The following is a 21833-nucleotide window of genomic DNA, read 5'->3' on the forward strand; positions in this document are numbered from 1 at the left end:
GGTTCTTCCTGTGTGTCACTGTGTCTTCACATGACTGTTTCATGAGGACACCACACATATTTGACATCAGAAACAACCCTGCCTCCAAGTAAAGTCTTACTCTGAGGTACTGGGGATTAGGACTTAAATATACCTTTTGTGGGGGATACAATTCAATCCATAACAATATTGAGGGACATAAAATTAAGATCTGAATGAATGCAAAGATATACTATGTTTTTTGTTTCACAGATTTAGCATTATAAAAATGTCACTTCCAAATATAAAATTCACTAGTTTTATTTGCAGTGTTTTGTGTATGTGTTGAGGGGGGTGTCAGTGTGAACTAGATAATTTTAAAGCTTATAGAAAAAAATAAATGCTGGAGTCACAACCACGTGGGTGGTAGAAATGTGCTATATTGCTTGGGTGTGGATTATGAGACAATATACATTTGTTAAAAAGTCCACTGTGTACTCATGCTGTTTTCCTATTTTACTATGTTAAATTGTATATTAACTTAAAAATAAAGATATAATGAACACCACAGTATAACAAAACAAAGATAATTATAATTAAGAATTTCTGGCTGGCTCCAGGGGTAAGGGACTTGACCATTTCTCTTCTGATAACAAAATACTGAAAAATTGTTAATATGTTAGCTTAGCTAACTATGGAATTGACATAGGAATAGACAAATAGATAAATTACTGAACTCAAGATTTTATAAATTCAGAAATTTATTAGACTATATGAGAATTTACCACTTGAATTATAAGCAGATTATTTTATTAAAGATGGTGATTCATTTATGTGGAAAAAATTTAGTACATATAGTATTAGAAGATTTGACTATATACTGGGAGCTAAAATAAGGTTACTTTTCTATGTGATACCGTATTCAGAAAGAAATCATAAATGAATGTAGGATTTAAGTGTTAAATTGTGGCAGAAAATTTTGAAGAATATTTGTTATAATCCAGAAATTGAGGGTAACTTTTCAGAGAAGCTAGGAAAACCCAACTGTAAAAGAAGAGATATATTTAATTACATGATAATTAAATGTTTTATATGTCAATAGTGAAAGCAGATTGTGAATCTAGGAGAAAATATGTATTTTTAGCATGAGGCAGATAACGTATTTCTATCCAAACTACACAGAAATCTTATGAACACATGAACAAGTCATAAAAACCTGTTGCAAAACAGGCAAAGGATAGGAAATAGGAAGAACAGAAAAGGAAATCTAATTGCCAGTGAGCATTTGAAAACATCTTTAACCTTAGTAACAGTTAAAGAAAAGCAGATTAGGTAAAAAGATCTCTTTCTCACAAATATTGGAAAGTTAAAACCTCTAGCTGGAAAATGGGGTTTTCTAATGTATTGTTACCATCTCTACTTATAGAATGTATTTAATGCAAAATTGTCATAAAAATGAGTAATCTTACTGTGAAGATACGATGCTTAAACTGCTTTATAATTTTAGGCAGAGTGTAAGGGGTTTATATAAGAAGAGGTTAAAAATGCCTCTATGTCTTTTCTTTGAACAGAAAGTCCAGAAAGATACAGGTGACTCAGTTCCTGTGAAATCAGATGGTGCATGCAATCGTATTAAAATAATATGTAAAGTACTTTTTTGCTATTTACGGTTTAACATATACTTACTCTTTGAAATGATATTATATATATATATATATTTTAGATGTTACTTAATATTCTCTCCCCCACTTTTTAAGGTTCTTGCATTAGTCTTTATACGTAAACTCATGGATCTGTGTTTCACAAAAAGAGAACTAAGTTGGCTTGATGATCTCATGCCAGAAAGTAAGAAAAAGAAAGAAGATGACAAAAAGAAAAAGGAAAAAGAGGTAAAAACCCAAGAATTTTAAATTTATACCAAGTTCTTATTTAATTTTTGTACCAAGTAGCAAGCACTCATACTGTCACTATGGGAATGAAGTCCTTTAATAAGTCCTAAGAATCTAAGTGTAAGTACTTTACTTTCCCCAATTTAAAAGTAAGGAAACTGAGGCAGAGTGAGGTTAATAGGTAAGTTGTCCCAAACACAGTTTTTACCCATTTCACCAACTTGTCCCATTCATAGTCCTGACACAAAAATACTTTTTAAAAAGTACATGTTTTGTGTGTTTAATCACTACTCAGGAGAATTTAGCGATATGAAAACATAGGTAACCCAGAAAAATTCTACATCATAGTCTACAGTCTAATTTAACCTTAAATACAGAAGTATATTTAGGGTACACTTTAATTTTAATAGCATTTTAATAACCAAGCATACATAATGACAAAAAGGACTTTTAAGTAAACATCTTTCTGACAGAACAGGAAGTAAAACGGTAGTCTTTGTATGTTGACTTGTAACGTGGAGGTTGATTTGAAATGCTCTGGGAAAAGCCATCTTATCTCCTTGTGTGTGTTCGCCCCAAAGGAGGCTGAACGAATGCTCTGTGCTGATGACGACACTGTGCACCTGCCCTTTGAAGGGGGAAGTCTTTTGCAGATTCCGGTAAAGGCCCTAAAATACAGGTGAGATATAACTGTATCTTGTAAAAATGTGCTTTATATCCATGTCAACTGCACAAATAAGCTATGTAATACTTCTTTCAAATAGTGGGATCTATTTTTTTAAAAGGTGACGAAATCTGCATCTGCCTTTTCGGCTAAAGCGAGGGCTTCATGCAGTGCTCCTGCTCCTCCCCCTCCCAGGGTATAGGCGGCAGTGAAGAAAAAGCCGACTTGTACCACAGCCTTCAGTCTCTGGGCCAAGCGGACAAGATTTACTTGTCTTTCGTCACTCTTATCAGTTTCAGTTAAGGCCAATGCACAAGTCTCTGAACAGCTCCATTCTCTCAGTAATAGTGCAGCTGAGGTCAGGGTGTGCTGGACAGTAAACATTTGTAATCCATTTTCTGAGAACCTTCCAATATGCAACTGTGTGTAGAGGTCCGGGAACTCTCCTAGTGCCAAGGCTGGGATTTGACCACTGGCAGCAAAGGCTTATATTATAGAAAAATAATTCGGTTTCTTTTAGCAATGTGGCATGTATGATTTTGGTGATTTATATTTAAATTTAGGAACTAAAGGTAGAGGTTGGGAAATGAGAACTTTTTTTTAGTTTTTTTTTTTTTTTTTTTTGGTATTTTTCTGAAGCTGGAAACGGGGAGAGACAGTCAGACAGACTCCCGCATGCGCCCGACCAGGATCCACCCGGCACGCCCACCAGGGGGCGATGCTCTGCCCCTCCGGGGCGTCGCTCTGTTGCGACCAGAGCCACTCTAGCGCCTGGGGCAGAGGCCAAGGAGCCATCCCCAGCGCCCGGGCCATCCTTGCTCCAATGGAGCCTCGCTGCGGGAGGGGAAGAGAGAGAGAGGAAGGAGAGGGGGAGGGGTGGAGAAGCAGATGGGCATCTCTCCTATGTGCCCTGGCCGGGAATCGAACCCGGGACTTCTGCACTCCAGGCCGATGCTCTACCACTGAGCCAACCGGCCAGGGCTTTTTTTTTAGTTTTAAAAGATTAAAAACCCGTTATTTATGCACACCTCTGATTCCTATTTCTACACATTTGTTGTATTTCTGATTAGCTATTTATAGTAGAAAAATTGGTTTTGGAGAGTATAAAGGATTCTTCCCCAACATGTTAATGAAAAGTGCTAGTATTTAATTAATTTGCTTCAACTTAAAAAATTTTTTTACTAATCTGTATGGTTTTTATAGAGGTTACATTTAGATTTGTGCATGTTGATGAGCTTTTTTCTTCTTATTAAGTGAGAGGTGGGGAGGCAGAGAGACAGACTCCCGCATGTGCCTTGACCTAGATCCACCCAGCAAGCCCCCTATGGGGTGATACTTTGCTCATCTGGGACCGTTACTCCATTGCTTGGCAACCAAGCTACTTTAGTGTCTGAGGTGAGGCCATGGATCCATCCTCAGCACTTCGGGCCCAACTTGCTCCAACTGCACCATGGCTGCAGGAGCGGAAGAGAGATATATAGAGAGAAAAGGGAGAGGTGGAGAAGCAGATGGTTGCTTCTCCTGTGTGCCCTGACCAGGAATTGAACCCAGGACTTGTACATGCTGGGCTGACCTTCTACCACTGAACCAACAGGCCAGGGCTGATGAGTTTTGATAAATAAGTTTATTAAGTAAGTTTTTTCTATGCTTTTTACTATTCATTTTTAAAATTGGTATTATTCCATGTCACCTTTCATGATTTCCCCTCAAAGCTTCATATACTTCAAATATCACACATAGACATCTTAATATATCCAACTACAGTGCTCTGCTTTGCTAGATTCTGTAAACATTTGTTAAATGAATTAATATATTAACTTTGTTGGTTGTACTTCTGAAAAGCATGTAAGGAACTGCCGTGATGGTCATTAGTGACACTAACCAATGTGCAGGGATTGTTTACCACTTAATTTCTGTTGGTCCTGCATTAGCACTTTCTCCGAGTGACTGTGTATGAGCCTTGATGAATTTATACGGAGTTGTACTTATAAGTCTGGTACTTAACAAAATGAGTGGCTGTCTGTATATTTATTTTGTAAGTGATGACATGAACCATGATTAATGCCGCTTTGCTTAAAATTTGAACATCAAGAATGCCAGGAATTGGCTTAATTAGCTTTGGATAATTTGCATGAAAGTCAATGAAATAATATATGACAGCCTTTGAAAACTGTAAAGCCCTATAAAATGTGAAATTAATTTCTTTAATGGAAGGAAGCTTTCCCGTCTATTTTGGGGGAAAACAAAATGTATACTTTCTTTTAAAAAGTCTTACTGTCTACTGATGGGAAAGGTCTTATTTAAAGGAGGACATTTAGAAACTAAAAAGTGCTTCAAGAACTCTTCTCTTTAGTTACTTGAAGTTGGCAACCAAGCAGAGAAACATTTACTCGGAGTAGGCAGAGCTTCAAGTATGGCTCTGCCATGGTGAATTTGGGCATCCAAACTGTGTGCTAATGAAGCAGCCATTCCTAGAGGCTCTCACAGTGATCATGTCACACTTTTCCGGTCTTAAATTTTAAATGATACTCGGATTTACAGAGTGAACAAAGATAGCACTTTCTAAATGACTGCTGTTTGGTCATTTATAACATAGCTGCTGTCACATTATTAATTTAACATCTAACTTGACATTTGTATTTGTTGCTTTGTTGCATGAAATCTTTTTCTTTTGCTGAAGAAAAGGAGCTTGCAAATATGTTTCTGTTAACTTTGTAGTACTTTCATATTACTTATGACTGACAATCTTGAGCCCATAATGAGTTATGGATATCATCATTATTGGATTTGGGGTCTTGGAGTAATTTTTGCAATATTGCATAGGGACGGAGAGACATTGGTTCCTTACAGTGAAAGAGACAGTATTTTGTTCTTTTGATTTTCATTTTGATTAATTTGATATAACACTTTGATATTAAAAATGTGAATGCCAGCAAAAATTAATACTTACACTCCTGTTTTTGTATTAACTGTTGAGATACTTTCAGAGCTCTCTTTTTAGTTTTCAAGGGTCACCATTCCCAGCATTCTTTTTAATGTTTTTAAGAGCTTTAACGAAGTTTTTTGTTCCTTCGGTTTTTAAAACAACATTTATTTTTTAAAAGTTAACATGTACATAGACTAGGAAACTGCAAATTGTTTTTAAAGCATAATCTTAATTTTTTCTTACTTTGGATAATTATTTGATCAGATTGAAGTTTGTGCCAATGATAAAAGTTTTCTAATTGACTTGAGCAGTATTATTTTTATGTTTATGAGCACATTAATATATGATTGTTATTTTTATAGTATACTTATAGTCAAACTGTATATCTTTGGGCATCATTGCCAAGATTGTTATTTTTATAGTATACTTATAGTCAAACTGTACATCTTTGGGCATCATTGCCAAGATTGTTATTTTTATAGTATACTTATAGTCAAACTGTACATCTTTGGGCATCATTGCCAATTTACTTAATCTTACTCCTACTTTTGATTATGAAGAAAAATGTGTTTCCTCACGAGACCTTGTAACAGAACTCCAATATTCTGATATCTTGCTAGACCTTGGTTTATGTGCATGTCAAAGAGTTTTCTCAGTTTTAAGTTGACGAAGGCAAATGTTATAAAAGTAATAAGAATGACATTATTAATGCTTTTGCAAGTCCTGGATACTAACTGAAAAGTGTATTTGTTCTTCAGTGTTGATCCCTCAGTTGTTAACATATCAGATGAAATGGCCAAAACTGCACAGTGGAAGGCACTTTCCATGAACACTGAGAATTCCAAAGTAACCAGATCTAATACGAGGTAGCTGTGACTATTTACGTATGCATTTTCTAACTATAGCCAGTTTTCCATTTGCTTATGGATAGCTGTTCAATAAAACCATGCAATTTAACTTAACTTGCATAATTTATATTCTTCTTACTTAAAACGAACTTTCCCCCGCCCTTCTTTTCTTTCCTTTCTTTTTTCATCTATTAATCTACCCATTATTTTTCTGGATACTAGAATCAGATATAGATACTGATTGTTTTATTTTTTAAATTTATTATTTCCTATTTCAAATAATTTGCGCTATTTTATACTAAAGATAAATATCTCTTTGATAGTATGGAATAAGTTTAGAAACCATATAAAGAAAAACAATTACTAGGGATTAAATAAATTCTTTTTCCAAGTGAGAGGAAGAGTGATAGAGAGACAGACTTCTGCATGCGATCCAGTCAGCAAACTCCATCTGAGGCTATGCCTGCAACTGAGCTACTTTTAGCGCCTGAGATGGGGGCTTCACAGAGTCATCCTCAGTGCCTAGGGCCAATGTGCTTGAACCAATCAAGCCATGGCTGCGGGAGGTGAAGAGACAGAGAGAGAGAAGGGGGAGAGCGAAGTGGGGGAGGGGGAGAAGCAGATGGTCACTTCTCCTGTATGCCCTGACTGGGATTCGAACCTGGAACACCACATACCAGGCCAACATTCTACCACTGAGCCAACACCCCAGGGCCTGGGATTAAATAAATTCTATGATTGAACACTACCTCAGTCATGCTCTCTGGTGGTCCAAGAAAAATTTAAAAAAATATATGATTATTTTTGTATGGTTTAGTTTTAGCCTATAATTTCTTTAGTTGAGGTAAATGGTTTTCTTGAAGGTACTTGGAAGAAACTTAATTCATGGATATAAAGACCATTCAGTTTTATAATGCCCAATAGTTCATGTAACTTTCATAACCCCTTTCTTATATTTCTTATTATGTAGCCATTTTTTCTTTATTTCAAGGCCTGGATCTGAGGGATTCCTGTTTGATAATCATTAGCCCTTTAATCCCTAAGGTCTTGGAGAAATGAGGTATAGTCTGGTTGAGTACACAGACATTAATTTTTAAAAAATATTTATTTTGTGTATACTTTTGTGCCAAACACTATGCGGAGTGTCACTGTATTCTGCTTAGGCATCAGATTAAAACTTTTCCAGGCAAGCAATCACAGAGCTATTTGTCTTTAGTTATTGTCTTTCTGCTTGGCCACCACTTTTTGGATGATAATTGGCTAGTTTTTTAAATTTATTTTTATTAATTGATTTTAGCCAGAGAGGAAGGGATAGAGAGAGACAGAGAGAGACAGGAACATTGATCTGTTCCTGTATGTGTCCTGACCAGGGCTCTAACCAGCACCTCTGCGCTTTGGGTCAGTGCTCTAACCAACCGAGCTCTCTGACCAGGGCGGTTTTCATCTTTTTCTTTCCCCTTTTTCTACCTCCTTTTTAGAACCTTGTTTCGACTTAATGTCTATCCTTTATTTTTATTTAATTCATTTCTTGAGTTCTAATTTATAAGCTAATGGTTTCCTTTATTCATTTCTGTCTTTGATCTTAAAGTTTTTAAGTTAAACTTCTGTTCATTTCAGGTTATTTTTTTACAGCCAGAATTTCACTAAAAACCTTTACTCTTAATTTTTTACACCTTGTCAGCACTCCTGGCCCAGATAGTATAGTTGATATAGTAACATTATTCCAATAATGTTCTAGTATTTTTATACTTTTCTCTTAGATTGTTCCTCATTTCAAAATCCAGTGGAAAGAAAGAGGATGTTTGGTTTATGTTGTTTTTAGCAGGAAAATGGGGGGACCTTGCTTCAGTTTTGTCTGCAGAAGGCAGCAAAGAAACAGTGTGTGTTTTTATACTTTAAAAATTTTTTTCAAAACTCAGATATTCATGTATTACAATTAAGTTAGTTGATTAAAACCATGTACATGGAATTATTATATTTGATACTAACTTTTGAAAATACAAAGTATGTGTTTTGTTCTTATATTTGTGAACCAAATTTGAGGAAAGAAAGTTTATAAATTTGTTAAATTTAGGGGGGAAAGTTATTTGATACTTACCCATATTAATAAAGATGAATTTTAATAGATTGATCAGCGAAACAAAAGACCAGTGCTATAACTATTCATATATAAAGTAAAACTAATAAACAAACTCATGACTGACCAATTTTGATGAGCTTCTCTTCTGTTATAAGAAAAACATGAATTTCAGTGGGAAAAAGTATCTACTAAAAATCTAAGAATTTTAATATTTGCCTTTCTAATAAGTTTACTGATAGGAAAAGAAAGCAGTAAAATAGTAAAAACAAGACATTTATATTATTAATAGTCATCAGAAAGGCTTATTATGAATACTTACTGTTGGCTATATTTAGAATGTAATATCTGTTCATTTCAAAATCATTTATACTCATTCTTTGTTTTAAATAGTCCTGAAAAACCTGTGAGTGTGAAAATAAATATTGAAGATGAACCAACAAAGAAATACATGGATGCTGAAACTTCGTTATAGAATTGAACCAAGAGGAATTATATATATATAGATACACAGATACATATATATATATATAATGTGTGTATTTCATGTCACTATATATGACAATATTGTATGTCATGCTATTTATGCGTGACCACTGGGTTTTTTAAGGTAGTGTCTGATGGTTGTTAGGAGTGCCACGGAGACTGTGTATATAATGAGATGGTCTTTTAAAAGTGAGGTACATGGTTCTTACTATTCAGATATTTATTCTTTTGAAAAAATTTTCTTTTCTGCAATAGAAAATGTGCGAAATGCATTCAGTGTACTTTAAATCTGTTTATCAGTGAGATTTCAGAACAACCTGAAGTGGTATGTACTTTGTCCGTATATTTATAATTTTAACTTGAGTTATTGAAATTTTTCACATACCGTTTTACTTCTGTTAGTGCTTTATGGGAAGAACAGGGAGTCTTTATGCCAATGCTGTGGGACAAATAGTAATATGTCATGGCTCTTCTTTGTGTATATTTCATTTATGTAGATGTCCATCATGTTTCACAAGTGGTGGAAATGTCTTAGCAGTGGAAGGAGAACAATGGAAACTTTCTAGATTGGAACTATAGTTTTGATCTTTTTGTTTAAATTTTTTTTTTAATTTTCAAACCTCTATATCTAGGTTTTCATTCAGATAGACAGGTAAAATCTCAGATGATTTTATAATTTAATCCTTATACCAGTTATAATTTTAAGAATTCTAAAAGCTATAAAATGCCAGTTACAATAGTTAAACTTTGTTGCCTTTTAGGCACTTTCTTCTCAATTCTAATACTTTATTAGAGCCCAGAAGGCTCACTCTGTTCTCCACCTTTGCTGTTTTTTTCTTAAAATGTAGTTTAGCTGGTATCAAGTCAAGGTTTTGATTATTTTTCTATTATAAGTAGTATAATTAAATAATCAGGAGTCAAAATTCTCTTAAATTGGTTTATGATCAGTATTACTTTTATTTTAGTAAGAATTACTTTTCATTTTCTGTTTATGTTCTTTCTGTTGTATAGATATTTAATTGATTGTTATCTGTGATTTCATTTTAAAATATTTTATTTATTTTGATTGATATGCTTAAATATTATACAAACATTTGAAAAGGTAACAAATACAGAGTAAATTGTTAATGTAAATAGTTGGTGCTCATTTGAATTTACAGTTGATTATCTGAAAGCAGTTGACCGATTTTACACCTTTATATAAAGCACTGCCATATTTGTATTTTAAAAGGACTTTAGACATCTTATGTATAGCTCAGATGGCTGGTATTCTTCCCGTTTTGTGTTAGTATTTGCTATCTAGTATTTGCTTTTCTGAGTTGTCTTTAACTTCCAGCAAATCTTTCTAGTCATCTTTTATATACTTTTAGCTCCACATAAAATAAATAAATGTTGTTCTTGTTAAGCTTATAGGACTGGATGAATGGGGTTGTGAAACTAATTTGGCAAGAGGATAATTTAATGAAAACAAAACAAGTTTTGAGAAACCACAGAAGTATTGAAAATAGTGACATGACTATTAGGATGAAAATATTAATGAAATTACAGTGCTCCCTTTAATCATTTGTAATTAAAATACAAAAGTGTGAAGACTTGATCTTACAGAGGATCATGAGAAATGCCAAAAGCTGATATTTTAGCAATTCTGAGTGTTTTTAGTACATTCTAAAATACTTAATAGCTGATGTAATATCCCCATCTGAGACTGTATTATCAGATTCTAGTTAAAATAATGAATTTAACTTATGCCTTAGATGGGAGGTTGCAAATGTAGCCACTTTTAAGTAGAAAATCTAGCTGGCATCATTTGGTACTGCCTAAAAAAGAGTTAGACTCTGTTGGCAAATGGGAATAGAGTATTTAATACCCACGGTGCTTGTTGTTGTTGTTGAGCTTCCATTGAAGTGATTCCTTTTCATTCATAGCAGCGTAATCATTTCCAAAGACCCCTGTATTTGCTGCTGTATTTTGTCAACTCTCTTGATGTACCTGAACAGGAGGGTTTCCTCACATAATTTCCTTGTGTCTGGACATCACAGGGTTAACAAATCTGCTTATTTTATAGGAAGTGATTTAAAAATTTAAACTGAAAACTACCTGGGATCATAGTGTTTCTGTGACTTTATTTAATTATGTGTAGTGATTGTCCATGCCAGAAAAACCGTGACTTGCAAAATACTTTGCACTCAAAATGTTTTTAGTATGTTTCTAATTTGTTAATGGTTTCTGCTTTTTTTGACTACTTGACTTACAAACTGATTTGATATGACTACTCCATTGAAGAGCAAAGGTAAACTCATTTAAGTAATTAACTGCTTGTTCTATATGGTTATGATAATACTCCACTATTTTGGAAAAGTAACAATCATGGATAACATTCATTGCAAGACAGTGACAGATATAATTCATGACGTGTTGATCTTAAATGTTGCCTTAAATAGGTGGAAATGAGCAGTCATAATTGCTATGTACTTGATTTACCTCAAGGTGCAAAATAATGAAACCTGTACATATTCCACTTACAAGACAAATTCATATAAACAGCCCTGCACTTTCTTAGATGCCTTGGTTTCCAGGATGGAGCTTAGTGCTACTGAATACCCTGGCCCCAGGGCCACCTCAGGATCGTCTCCTCTCCACCCTATTGTATTTATTTATAGATGTCTGTTTACAAAGACGATAATGAATCCTGATGTTGACCATCTGAAATTGACTTCTTTTTGAATGCTATTTCACTCTAAAATAGCAGCTTTTGAGAAAACAGTGACCTAACTTCCTTATGATAAAAGGATGCATCTGTATGTTCTCTAATAATACTAGATATGCCCAAATGAAGCACACAGTCTTTCTAATGGGTGCGTGGGTGTGTACGTGTGAGTGTGTGTGTGAATGATTTATCCAACCTTAACTCTCAAGTTGTTGAAAAAGCTGTGGCGGATCCATGTTCACATTTGCCAAGTCTCCTGTAAGGCATGTAGGACAAATTATTTTTTTTATGTCCTAATGCATGTATTTATAAAGCAGATATCTTTACCGCTCAAAAATAATTTTTTAAATCCAAAAACATTTCTTTTTCTTTCACATACTTAAAATTTATGTATGTATATAATAGCTTTCTAACTATTTCCTTATACAAAGACAGGTTCAAATTTCTGTAAACAGAAAAGTGGTTTTTGAAACGGAGGTATGACACCAGAACTTGCTGTTTTCTAAGAATTGTCATGTGCGTCAGTTATGTAAATGTGCTCAAGAGTTCTACATGTGGATCCTGTGTTAAAAGTGCTCAGATTTCAGATGTGTAAGCCATGGATAGAACATCGTAATTCAAAAATGTTTAATTTAATGTTTTAAATTTATTTATGTAGATCACATCATTGTTATCGTGAACAGTACAGATATGTGAAATGTCTTGGTTTAGTCCGACTATTTATTTTTTAGAAAGTGAACTTAAAAGACTTTAAGGACATTCAAAATTTAAAATAGTGCTCGGAATAAAAAATTTGGTAATTTAAATGGAAAGTTGTTTCTTCTTTAACTTTTCAAAAGGTAATAATATAAGTATCAATAATAGGAAAACATGTACTTGGAAATGGGAATCATCTGAACATCATTTTTAAAATTTAACTCAATCAGCACACATTGACTTCTACTGTTGACTTAGAGTAATTGTTAAACCCCAGTTGCTGTTTTTTTAAAATCACATTTTTGTGCATTGATTGATTTTTGTGTTGTGGCTTTTCTTTTGTTGCTTTAATATTAAAAGTTTTGGGATTTTTTTTGTTGTTCTGTAGAGGGGGTTATCTTCTAATGTTTACTATGTTTGAATAAATAGAAATTGAATTTTATTGTTCATTTATATAATATTTGATAGCTTGGTATAATTTCACAGTACAATTCTAATTTTTATGACTTTTATAATTACGATGATAATATTTTCTTTTGTAATAAAATCCAAAGTAAATTAAACATTTAAAACGTGGAACTGATATTTTTCATTTATATGAAGTACAAGTCTCTACCAAGTCTATAATGTGAATGATCCTGCCTTTTAAATTTGTTTTATACTTGTTAGAAGAAAACTATATTTTGGAGATGTTATTGATGTTGAAAGAGCAATAAAAGTCTACTGAATTAGTTGCTGGATAGTCTTTACTTTGTACTTTGGTTATTAGAAGAGCTGCATCTCTTTCTGATGAGGAGGAATCAGGAATGAAGGAATGTTAGTGATTTCTGTTTCCTGCCTCCTAATAATCATATGCTTCAGTAAGAAGGAGAGAGAAGAAACAGAAAAGATGGTGAAACAAAATGGTGGGTATGCACAATGACTTTTTGATAATTCAATACTGAAATGAAAGCCCTTTACGATAGGCTGGTCTATTATTTTCCCTATTTTAAGACACATTGTAGGATAGAATTTGCAGTGTGAGGTGTAATGAGCACAAACTCAAGGCTTGGTTTTTTTGTTTTGTTTTGGTTTTTAAGCAAGAGAGATCAGAAGGGGGAGAGATAAGAAGCATCAACTCGTAGTTTATGCACCTTAGTTGTTCATTGATTCCTTCTCATATGTGCCTTGACTGAGGGCTTCCAGCTGAGCCTGTGACCCTGTGCTCAAGCTAGCAACCTTTGGGTTCTAGCCAGCGACCATGGAATCATTGTCCCAGGTCAACACTCTTTTCACTGCACCATCACTGGTCAGTCTTTTCTGTTTTATTTTTAATGGCTAACTTAATTGCAAAAAAAATTTTAATGTAGCAAATGACAGGTCTTGGTTTGTTTTCCATTTGGCATGTATGTAACACCCTTCTGTTTCTACTCTGAAAGCTGATATTCCAGCTGAATTCAGTAGTAACCTTTGGGAATGAGATGGGGAAAGGGGCTTATTATGATTTTGGAAATTTTAGAAAAAATATTTTTGTTAACATCATCTATAGAATTTTGAGATTGTTTTTCAGGTGGAAGGGGAAAAGAGTTAAGGAAATAGTTTCTTACTCATTTTTGTTGGATCTTGCTTATTAAGGCATATCTGATCCCCTGAGTATCAATTCTTTTTACGGTTGATTTTTGCATATCTACCTCTGTGCTTTATATGAAAACATTTCTGTTTGAAAAACCTTTGTTTCTCTGCTATTCATTCAAAGCTCAATTTAAACTCTGCTTTCTCTTCAAATTCTATTCAGCCTTCAGTTTTCAGTCTACAAGATCATTCTCATTTCTCAATTGAAAATGTATGTGGATGTAATACCCTTGTTTTGGTCCTAGACCAGTGGTTTTGGGGTACTTTTAGAAATTTTGGGAAGTGTTTTGTTAAGTTGATCCTGAATATTTTAATATCTATTTAAGTTACTTTTATTTGTTCTTTATGTTATAGCTATTATACTGTTTTACTTCTGAACTAGATAATTTTCATTATCTGTGAATTCATTCTAGGATAGTATAAAAGCTATTAGAAAACACAAAGAGAAACATATGCTATAAGCATGACTCCTCTGAGGTCAGGACCTTTAACATGTTACAGAGCACACTGTGGACCCTTACCAGGCAGACATGAAAGACAGTGCACCTCTCCTCAAATAGCAAGTGTCTTCATTCCTCCCAATCTATGCAACTTTCCGTTATATTCAGTGACAGCCAAAACATCAGTTTAATATTTTGTTGAGAAGAGGAAGGTAGGAAGCACATTCAGTATTCTGAAGAAGTTCAGTGAAGTCATGTCGTCTCACTGCTCAGTATATTAAATGTGTGTAGAGAATACCTTTTCCAATCAGCATCAGACCACCTGCCCTGGTCAACCTTTTGGTTTTTTTGATTGGTAATATTAATCTCACTGGTTTTACAGTTCCAAAATTTAATTATAATTAATTGTGCTGACTTTGGCTTTTGTCTCACCTTTCTCTATGTCCAAAATGGGGTCTTACTATTTTGGTTAAAAAAAAAAATCTGTTTTCAGTGACCAAAACCCACATATTGTTATCTCACTTGACCAAACCCCACATATTGTTATCTCACTGAGCCGACTTTTCCTTATCAGAGAAACATCAGGGAAGGGTTCACCATATTCATTTTAGATCAAATTTGGAAGGTAAAATTCCCATACTAATTGACGCACTGGTGGCATTTTGAGTGGTATTAAGAGGGGATTGAATAGGCCCTAAACTGAAGAAATTGTCAAGGGACATCGTCATGGTTAAGACTATTCTAGATTCAAACCGTAGGTTCTGCACTCCATCAGTTATGAGCTCTGCCATGTTGGGCAGCTTAGGAAATCTCTGGTGTCTTCATTTTACAACCCTGAACTGACATGAAAATATTGACTACTAGATGATAGGAAGAGTAAGCAAAATGAAAGTTTGGAATAGTGCCTGGCACAAAAGGAGCACTCAATATATTTCATTTTTAAAAAGCTCTATAGTGTGGAGTATCTTTTTAAAGCCTTTCTAATGCAATACATATTTTTCAAAAAGAATCTTGAGACTTTCACAACAGGTGAAGAGACTTGCCCACCGCCACAGAACGAACTAGGCATAGGTGTACCTTTGGATATCTTGACACTCTGGACACTTTTTCCACACCATAGTCACATCACTTGAAGCATGCAGTGCTCTTGAGTAACTTTACATGCTATAGGACAGCTAGTTAGCATGTAGTATTGATCCTTTTCATACCCAATCTTTGCTTCGGAAGAGTTGGTTTTTTAGTCCATAGCAATTCCTGAAACGACACATCCTAAGATGAAGCTGCTCTTTCAACCCATTTGATGTCAAATGCAAAAGGTTGGGAACACCAAGTCTAGAAAAACTCAGTGTTTAGAAAGCCTGTACACAGGCAAGCAGCTGTAGATAGGGTTGAAGTGCCTGCAGCACCCAAGCAGCACTTCGCTTCTCTCCAGCTTGCAGTCTTGGGGCTGGATCTTGCGCGGTCCGTGGTTGCCACGGCAACGCTGGTAGCGTCACCTGTGGCTAGGGCTTTTGGCTCGTGGCAGCACAGCTGTTCCTGATTGGCTGTGGCGCCCCCGCGAGGCGGAAGAAGGAGTGTTGGCATTGGCTCAGCCGGCGCCGGTTAGTGGCCTAGAGGATTTGATTGAAAATCCAACCGTGCGGCTGGTGGTGGCGCTCCCGAAGTTGAGAGGGCCGGGAGTGGGCTGTGGGGAGGGCAGGACGGGCCATTCTGTCCGGAGCAGTGGGGGACAGCCGCAGAGACGATGAGAAGGACGATTTAGAGATTGGCCTGAAGGAGGGACCCTCCCTCCCGCACGGTGAGTGGAGGAGGAGCAGGCTGTCCCTGGAGGCAGGGTACCCAGGGAGGTGCCCACAGGTCCTTGTGGGGCATCCTCGAAGCCTCGGGAGTCAGCTTCACTCGACGTGAGTCAGGGGCTGACACCGCGGGCTCCTGTGGGTAGGTGAGTGAGTCACAGCCGTTCTCAAAGCAGGTGGGCTGGGGATGGGCGAATGGATGGTGCGGCAGTGCCATCGCTTTCGATGTTTGTTAGATGAAGAAGTTATTCTGGTTCCATGGAGCCTGAGTGTGTCTCTTCCAATCTGCCCCCACGTCTCTGGAGATTCAGCCATAAAACCTTTACGGGCATCGCTTTTCTGCGTTCCTCCGGTGGGATGCGGCTCTGACTGGCCCTCTGCTTTTCTGCTCCACGTGGGTGAGTCTGTCCACCTAATGCCTCAGGCACCGTGTGTCTGCTGATGACTGGGAAGCCTGCGCGTCCAGTTTAGGGTGCTTCACTGAGAGCCAGACCCCCAAGTCCAACCGCCAGTTAACTCCACACGTGTGCACCCCTAACTGCCATCCCCCGACTCCCACCAGATGGCCTCACCCTTGGCTTCCCTGTCTTGGCACCACCTATTCAGTGACCAAACCCCCATTCTGGGCATCATCTTTGACATTACCACATCTTCTGCATTTCCAGCCATTGTCAAGGCTACACCTCAGTAGCTGTCAAATCAGTTTGCCCTTCACCATCCCCATTCTCACTATGTTGCAATTTTCACCAGACCCCTGGGTAAATTCAACGCCCATCCACCTTACTTGATTCCAGTCTGGCCTTATCTAATCCATTTTCCCCAGTATTGTTAGACTGATCTTTCTAAAAAATAGACAAAAACCCCAAAAAACAAACATAAGGACATTTCACTTCCTGCAAAGATTCATATCCCGTGCATTCTCTCCCGTGTGTCGTAATGTCACCTGTAGCTCACCCTGCCTGCTGTGGATTCTCTTTTTGCACCGTCTCCTTCCGGCTCTGCTCTCACTCCCTGATCATTTTCTATGTTGCTTGATTACTTTTCTGCTTCCTCCTCTAGACTCTGTGAGGCAGAGGCTATGTTTGTTTTACTCATTTGTTGTACCCATCACAGTACTATGCATATAGCAGGGGTTCAAGAAATGCTCTCAAATGAGAAATTATTGTTGTGGGTTTTTTTTATGGCATTCTTATTAGTTCCAGAAAAGTCAGAAATAACTTCTGGCCAATGACGCTTTGGCTTATAAAAACTGAATGTTGAATTTACAGGTTTTATTCAGATTTTGAGAGCCTTAGTAGTTGGAAACATTTCACTTCATAGTCTATATTTCATGCCATAGTCATTATGATGATAGCTATTATTATCTGGCAGAAGTTTAAAAGGGATGACAGAGAGTATGTTGCAGTTTGTAAGAAATAAGGTTTAGAGTCAGTCATACATGGGTTTGAATCCTGGCTCCAGTGTTGTAGCTCTGTGACCCACAGCAAATTAGCCTCTAGTCAGTTTCTCTATCTTAACACCTATCTCATAGGGTTATTTTAAAGACTAAATGTGCATAATCTGTATCAAGTGTACAGTTCCTTATACGTAGTTTATCTTCATATGTTTAAAAAATAGAAACGTTCACATGGAGGTTGGTAACAGCTTTAGTCACAGTCGCCAACACCTGCGAACAACCAAGAGGTCCTTCAGGGGGTGAATACATGAACTGTGATACATCCAGACACTAGAACATTCTTCAGTGAAAGAAAGAAATGAAGTATGACACTGAAAAGACATAAAGAAACCTCAAGTGCATGTTGTTAAGTGAATGAAGCCCATCCGAAAAGGCTACGTACTATATGATTTCAGCAATATGGTCTTCTGGAAAAGGCAAAACAATGGAAACAGTAAAAAAAGATCAGTGGTTGGCAGGGTTGGGGGTAGGGGAGAAATGAAAAGGCAGAGAACAAAAGGTTTTAGGGCAGGGAAAATACCTAATGATATTATAATAACGAAGATGTCATTATACATTTGCCCAAACTCATAGAACGTACACCACCAAGAGTGAGCTCTAAGGCGAATTATAGACTTGGGGTGGTTACAATGTGTCAATGTAGGTTTATCCTTGGTATAAAATACATCATTCTGGTGAGTGATACTGACAATAGGGGAGGGTGTACAGGTGTCGGGGTGAAGATACATGAGAAGTCTCTGTACCTTCTTGTCAATTTTGTTGTAAACCCAAAACTTCCCTATATAAATAAAGTCCCTTTAAAAAAGGAAGGTTAGAATTGTGACATTTTAATGGTCAGCTCACAAAAGGCAAAAAGCAATCTTTTAATTCAGTCAAGTGCAATTTCTAGGACATCGTCCTACTACTTGACCCCACTATACTCCTGGATCACAAACTTTTGTGTATGTCAGCAGCTCTGACACAGGGAAGAGACTCATTCATTCAGTGAGTATTTACTGACCACCTGATGAGTCCAGGGCACCATGCCAGATAAAGGTGGGTCAAAAGAAACCTCAACAAGTAAAGACTGGATTAGGTGAGTGAAGGGTCTGGAATGTTACTCTGCCTGTTGGAGCCAGTCAAGCTTTGAGAACAAAGTCCGAGTGAACTGAGTCAAGCGCTTGAATAGACGCAGAGGAGATAGAAGTTCACTCAGACAGTCAACAATATTTACTGAGCACCTGGGCATTCAGCAGTGAGCCAGAAAAATCTACTACTTCTTTGGAACTTGTGTTCTCAAAGGTAAGAAGAGCAGAGTCCACAGAGTAGACTCACAGGCCAGACTGCCTGTGTTCACTTCCCAGCTTGCCCACTGCTGGATGTGGGACCTCTGTCTGGCTCCTTAACGTCACCTTAGCACCTCAGTTTTCTGACCTGTGAAATGGAGTTGTTTCATTACATGAATCAACATAGACACATTTTTTAGAACTGTGGTGAGTACATAGGAAATGCAGTGTAACTGTATTATGTTCTACTGTGGGGGGGGGGCAAGTAAACAGACTGAAGCAGGATGGGGTGGTAGAAAGCGTTAGTTTGGGGACAAGGGGTGTGGTTTGGATTTGGAAATAACTCTCACATTTCTGGAAGACTTGGTCTTCCACAGAAAAGTGAAATTTAAACATATTCGTGTATGTATATGCCTGACGTGTTTGATAATTAAAAATAAACATGCAAATGGGCCCTATATAATATTTGATTTCTCATTTGGTAAAATAATTACTCATACATGTCTAGAGGTTAAATTTACCCTCATCTCAGCTAAAATCTGCAAGTCATAATAAAGTTTAGGCACGCAAGACCATAGAATTGGCATCAACTCAGAGCTTGTTAAATCTTCCATTACAAATAGTTACAACTGATGGTTCTACCTTTGCAGTCCTCAGCAGAGTTAAAGTGCCGAAATGACAATAAACTTGCTCATATCTAGAAAAGAGACTAAGAAAACCCCTCCTATAACAATTAAAATAAAAACTAGAGGCAGAATGGATAAAACACAGCAGCTATAATATTAACACTGGGCCATCTGAATAAAGTAACAGTATTTAATTCACTTTGCATAAAAGCTAGAGAATCGTTAATTAATTTGAGAAAATGGTGTGTAAAGTGATATTTTATTATTAAAATGACAAACATTTCTCTAGAAAATTCACTTAGGTGAATAGGGAGCTGGATAAATGCCATCGATAAATGAGAGTTAGTGTAGCATTAGATTAGCAGAGACGGCTCTTCCTGGCTTTACGGCCCTGCTCTAACACTTACTGGCTCTATGACTCAGACAAATTACTTAACCTCTGTGGGACTCAGTTTCCTCATCTGTAAAATGGGGGCAGTAATGGAGGGTGTCTTACAGATTTGTTAGGAGAATTATATTAGTGTATGGAAAGCACTTAATTGGCTCTGGCAGAAGGTAAGCACCATGTAAATATTTACTCTTGTTATTATTACTAGATTGAGTTCTTGGCCAAGTTATTTAACTTTTCAGTGTCTCAGTTGCTTCATCTGTAGTGGGAGATAAAACACAACCCACCTCATAGGATTGTTTTGAGGATTAAATGAATACATCAAAGTGCTTATAATATTTATAGTAAACCCTAAATAATATTAAGTTTAAAAAACTTAAAATAAAGACTATTTGTGACATTAAAAATAAAACTTTTTTTCTTGAAAAAGAGAAGGGAGAGAGATGAGAATTATCAACTTGTAGCTGCGTCACTTTAGTTGTTCATTGATTGCTTCTCATATGTGCCTTGACTGGCTGGTAGGGGGGCTTCAGCTGAGCCAGTGACCCCTTGCTCAAGCCAGCAACCTTGGGATTAAGCCAGTGACCTGGGGATCTTGTTAACGATCCTGTACTCAAGCTGGTGACCCCGCACTCAAGCTGGTGAACCTGTGCTCAAGCCAACAACCTTGGGATTGCAAACCTGGGACCTCAGCTTCCCAGGTTGATGCTCTATCAGCTACATCACTACCAGTCAGGAAAAAATAAAAACCTTTTTTTAATATTTTATATCTATTGTTTGTCATCAATGATCAGTGAATATAGACAAATAATTTAAAATAAGCATTAGCTCTTGACATGGAACAGTAATATTACAAATGATAATATTTACAACAGCTATCATATTTTTATAGCTATCAACAGTTTTAAAGGGACTTCACTTTAGTTCTAACTACCATTTTATAATGGGGATGTTGTTATTCCTATTTTTGGTGTATAAGGAAACTAATAATCAGAGAGATCCAGGGACATTCTGAGGTCACTGAGTGGGCACGTGGGAGCCAGGTCTCTGCAACCACTCTTGCTCTTGAGCTACATTCCAGCGCTGTAATGGGAAGAATTCACATTCCCAAACCTTTAACCTCTCATCAGTGGAGACCACGAATTCATATAATGTGCATGTGTATGTTGCACTTGATATAGATATGAACACCCATTCTTTCTTTAGCAAATTTTATTGTCTTTTCATGTATACTTGAGCTAGTTAATATTTAGCATGGATATCATATTTATTTGTGTTTACAAAGTGATTTTTCATCAAATCAACATTCTGTAATAAGTGAATACTGATCAGCTAGGGCAAACTTATTTGATGATAATTTTTTTCATTATCTTTGTTCTCTATATGTAAACAATGATACTCCAGTTATACTTAAAGCTTCTAAATTCTGTTTCATGGGAATTGTTTGTTCATTCATTCATTCACTCAGCAATCATTTATTGAAAACTTCTTTTGCTATAAACCAGCAGTGCTGTGCTGGACGTTGGGGATAAGCGAACCAACTGTCATTTCTATCCCGGACTAGTCTACAGTACACTAAGGAGACAGACCTATGTATTAATTGAATATTGCCTGAATCTGCCCCTTTTTAAGAGCTGCAAGGCAATGCCTATTGGGGCTGTGACTACATTATGGAAGTCAGCAAAAATTTCTTTAAAGAATGGACACTTGGCCCTGGCCGGTTGGCTCAGTGGTAGAGCGACGGCCTGGCGTGTGGAAGTCCTGGGTTCGATTCCCGGCCAGGGCACACAGGAGAGGCACCCATCTGCTTCTCCACCCCTCCCCCTCTCCCTCCTCTCTGTCTCTCTCTTCCCCTCCTGCAGCTGAGGCTCCACTGGAGCAAAGAGGGCCCGGGCGCTGGGGATGGCTCTATGGCCTTTGCCTCAGGCGCTAGAGTGGCTCTGGTCGCAACAGAGCAACACCCCAGATGGGCAGAGCATCGCCCCCTGGTGGGCGTGCAG

General features: G+C 36.9%; 2 protein-coding genes and 1 non-coding gene across 18 annotated transcripts in view; 2 read left to right on the forward strand and 1 right to left on the reverse strand.

The window, feature by feature from the left end:
• The window catches only part of SLC4A7 (solute carrier family 4 member 7), a 112149-nt gene extending 99167 nt beyond the window's left edge, over nt 1-12982 (forward strand). For 8 of the 13 annotated variants that reach the window (XM_066350780.1, XM_066350773.1, XM_066350768.1 and 5 more), the window contains 4 exons: nt 1716-1847; nt 2429-2526; nt 6196-6303; nt 8756-12982. In XM_066350780.1, coding sequence (XP_066206877.1) covers nt 1716-1847; nt 2429-2526; nt 6196-6303; nt 8756-8837 — 420 coding nt within the window. In that variant the 3' untranslated portion in view covers nt 8838-12982. The remainder of the gene's footprint in view (nt 1-1715; nt 1848-2428; nt 2527-6195; nt 6304-8755) is intronic. The other 5 variants (XM_066350771.1, XM_066350778.1, XM_066350781.1 and 2 more) reach the window with 1 other exon arrangement.
• Nucleotides 3418-3493, reverse strand: TRNAS-GGA (transfer RNA serine (anticodon GGA)). The gene has a single exon. It is a non-coding gene; the product is annotated as a tRNA-Ser (tRNA).
• Nucleotides 12983-16003: 3021 nt separating the features above from the next.
• The window catches only part of NEK10 (NIMA related kinase 10), a 205801-nt gene continuing 199971 nt past the window's right edge, over nt 16004-21833 (forward strand). For 2 of the 4 annotated variants that reach the window (XM_066350788.1, XM_066350783.1), the window contains exon 1: nt 16004-16100. The gene's annotated coding sequence lies outside the window, so the exon portion shown is untranslated. Of the gene's footprint in view, nt 16101-18724; nt 18836-18867; nt 19027-21833 lie in introns of those variants that run through there. The other 2 variants (XM_066350785.1, XM_066350784.1) reach the window with 2 other exon arrangements.

The sequence above is a fragment of the Saccopteryx leptura genome, chromosome 10 (genome assembly GCF_036850995.1).
Source record: "Saccopteryx leptura isolate mSacLep1 chromosome 10, mSacLep1_pri_phased_curated, whole genome shotgun sequence".
Taxonomy (NCBI): domain Eukaryota; kingdom Metazoa; phylum Chordata; class Mammalia; order Chiroptera; family Emballonuridae; genus Saccopteryx; species Saccopteryx leptura.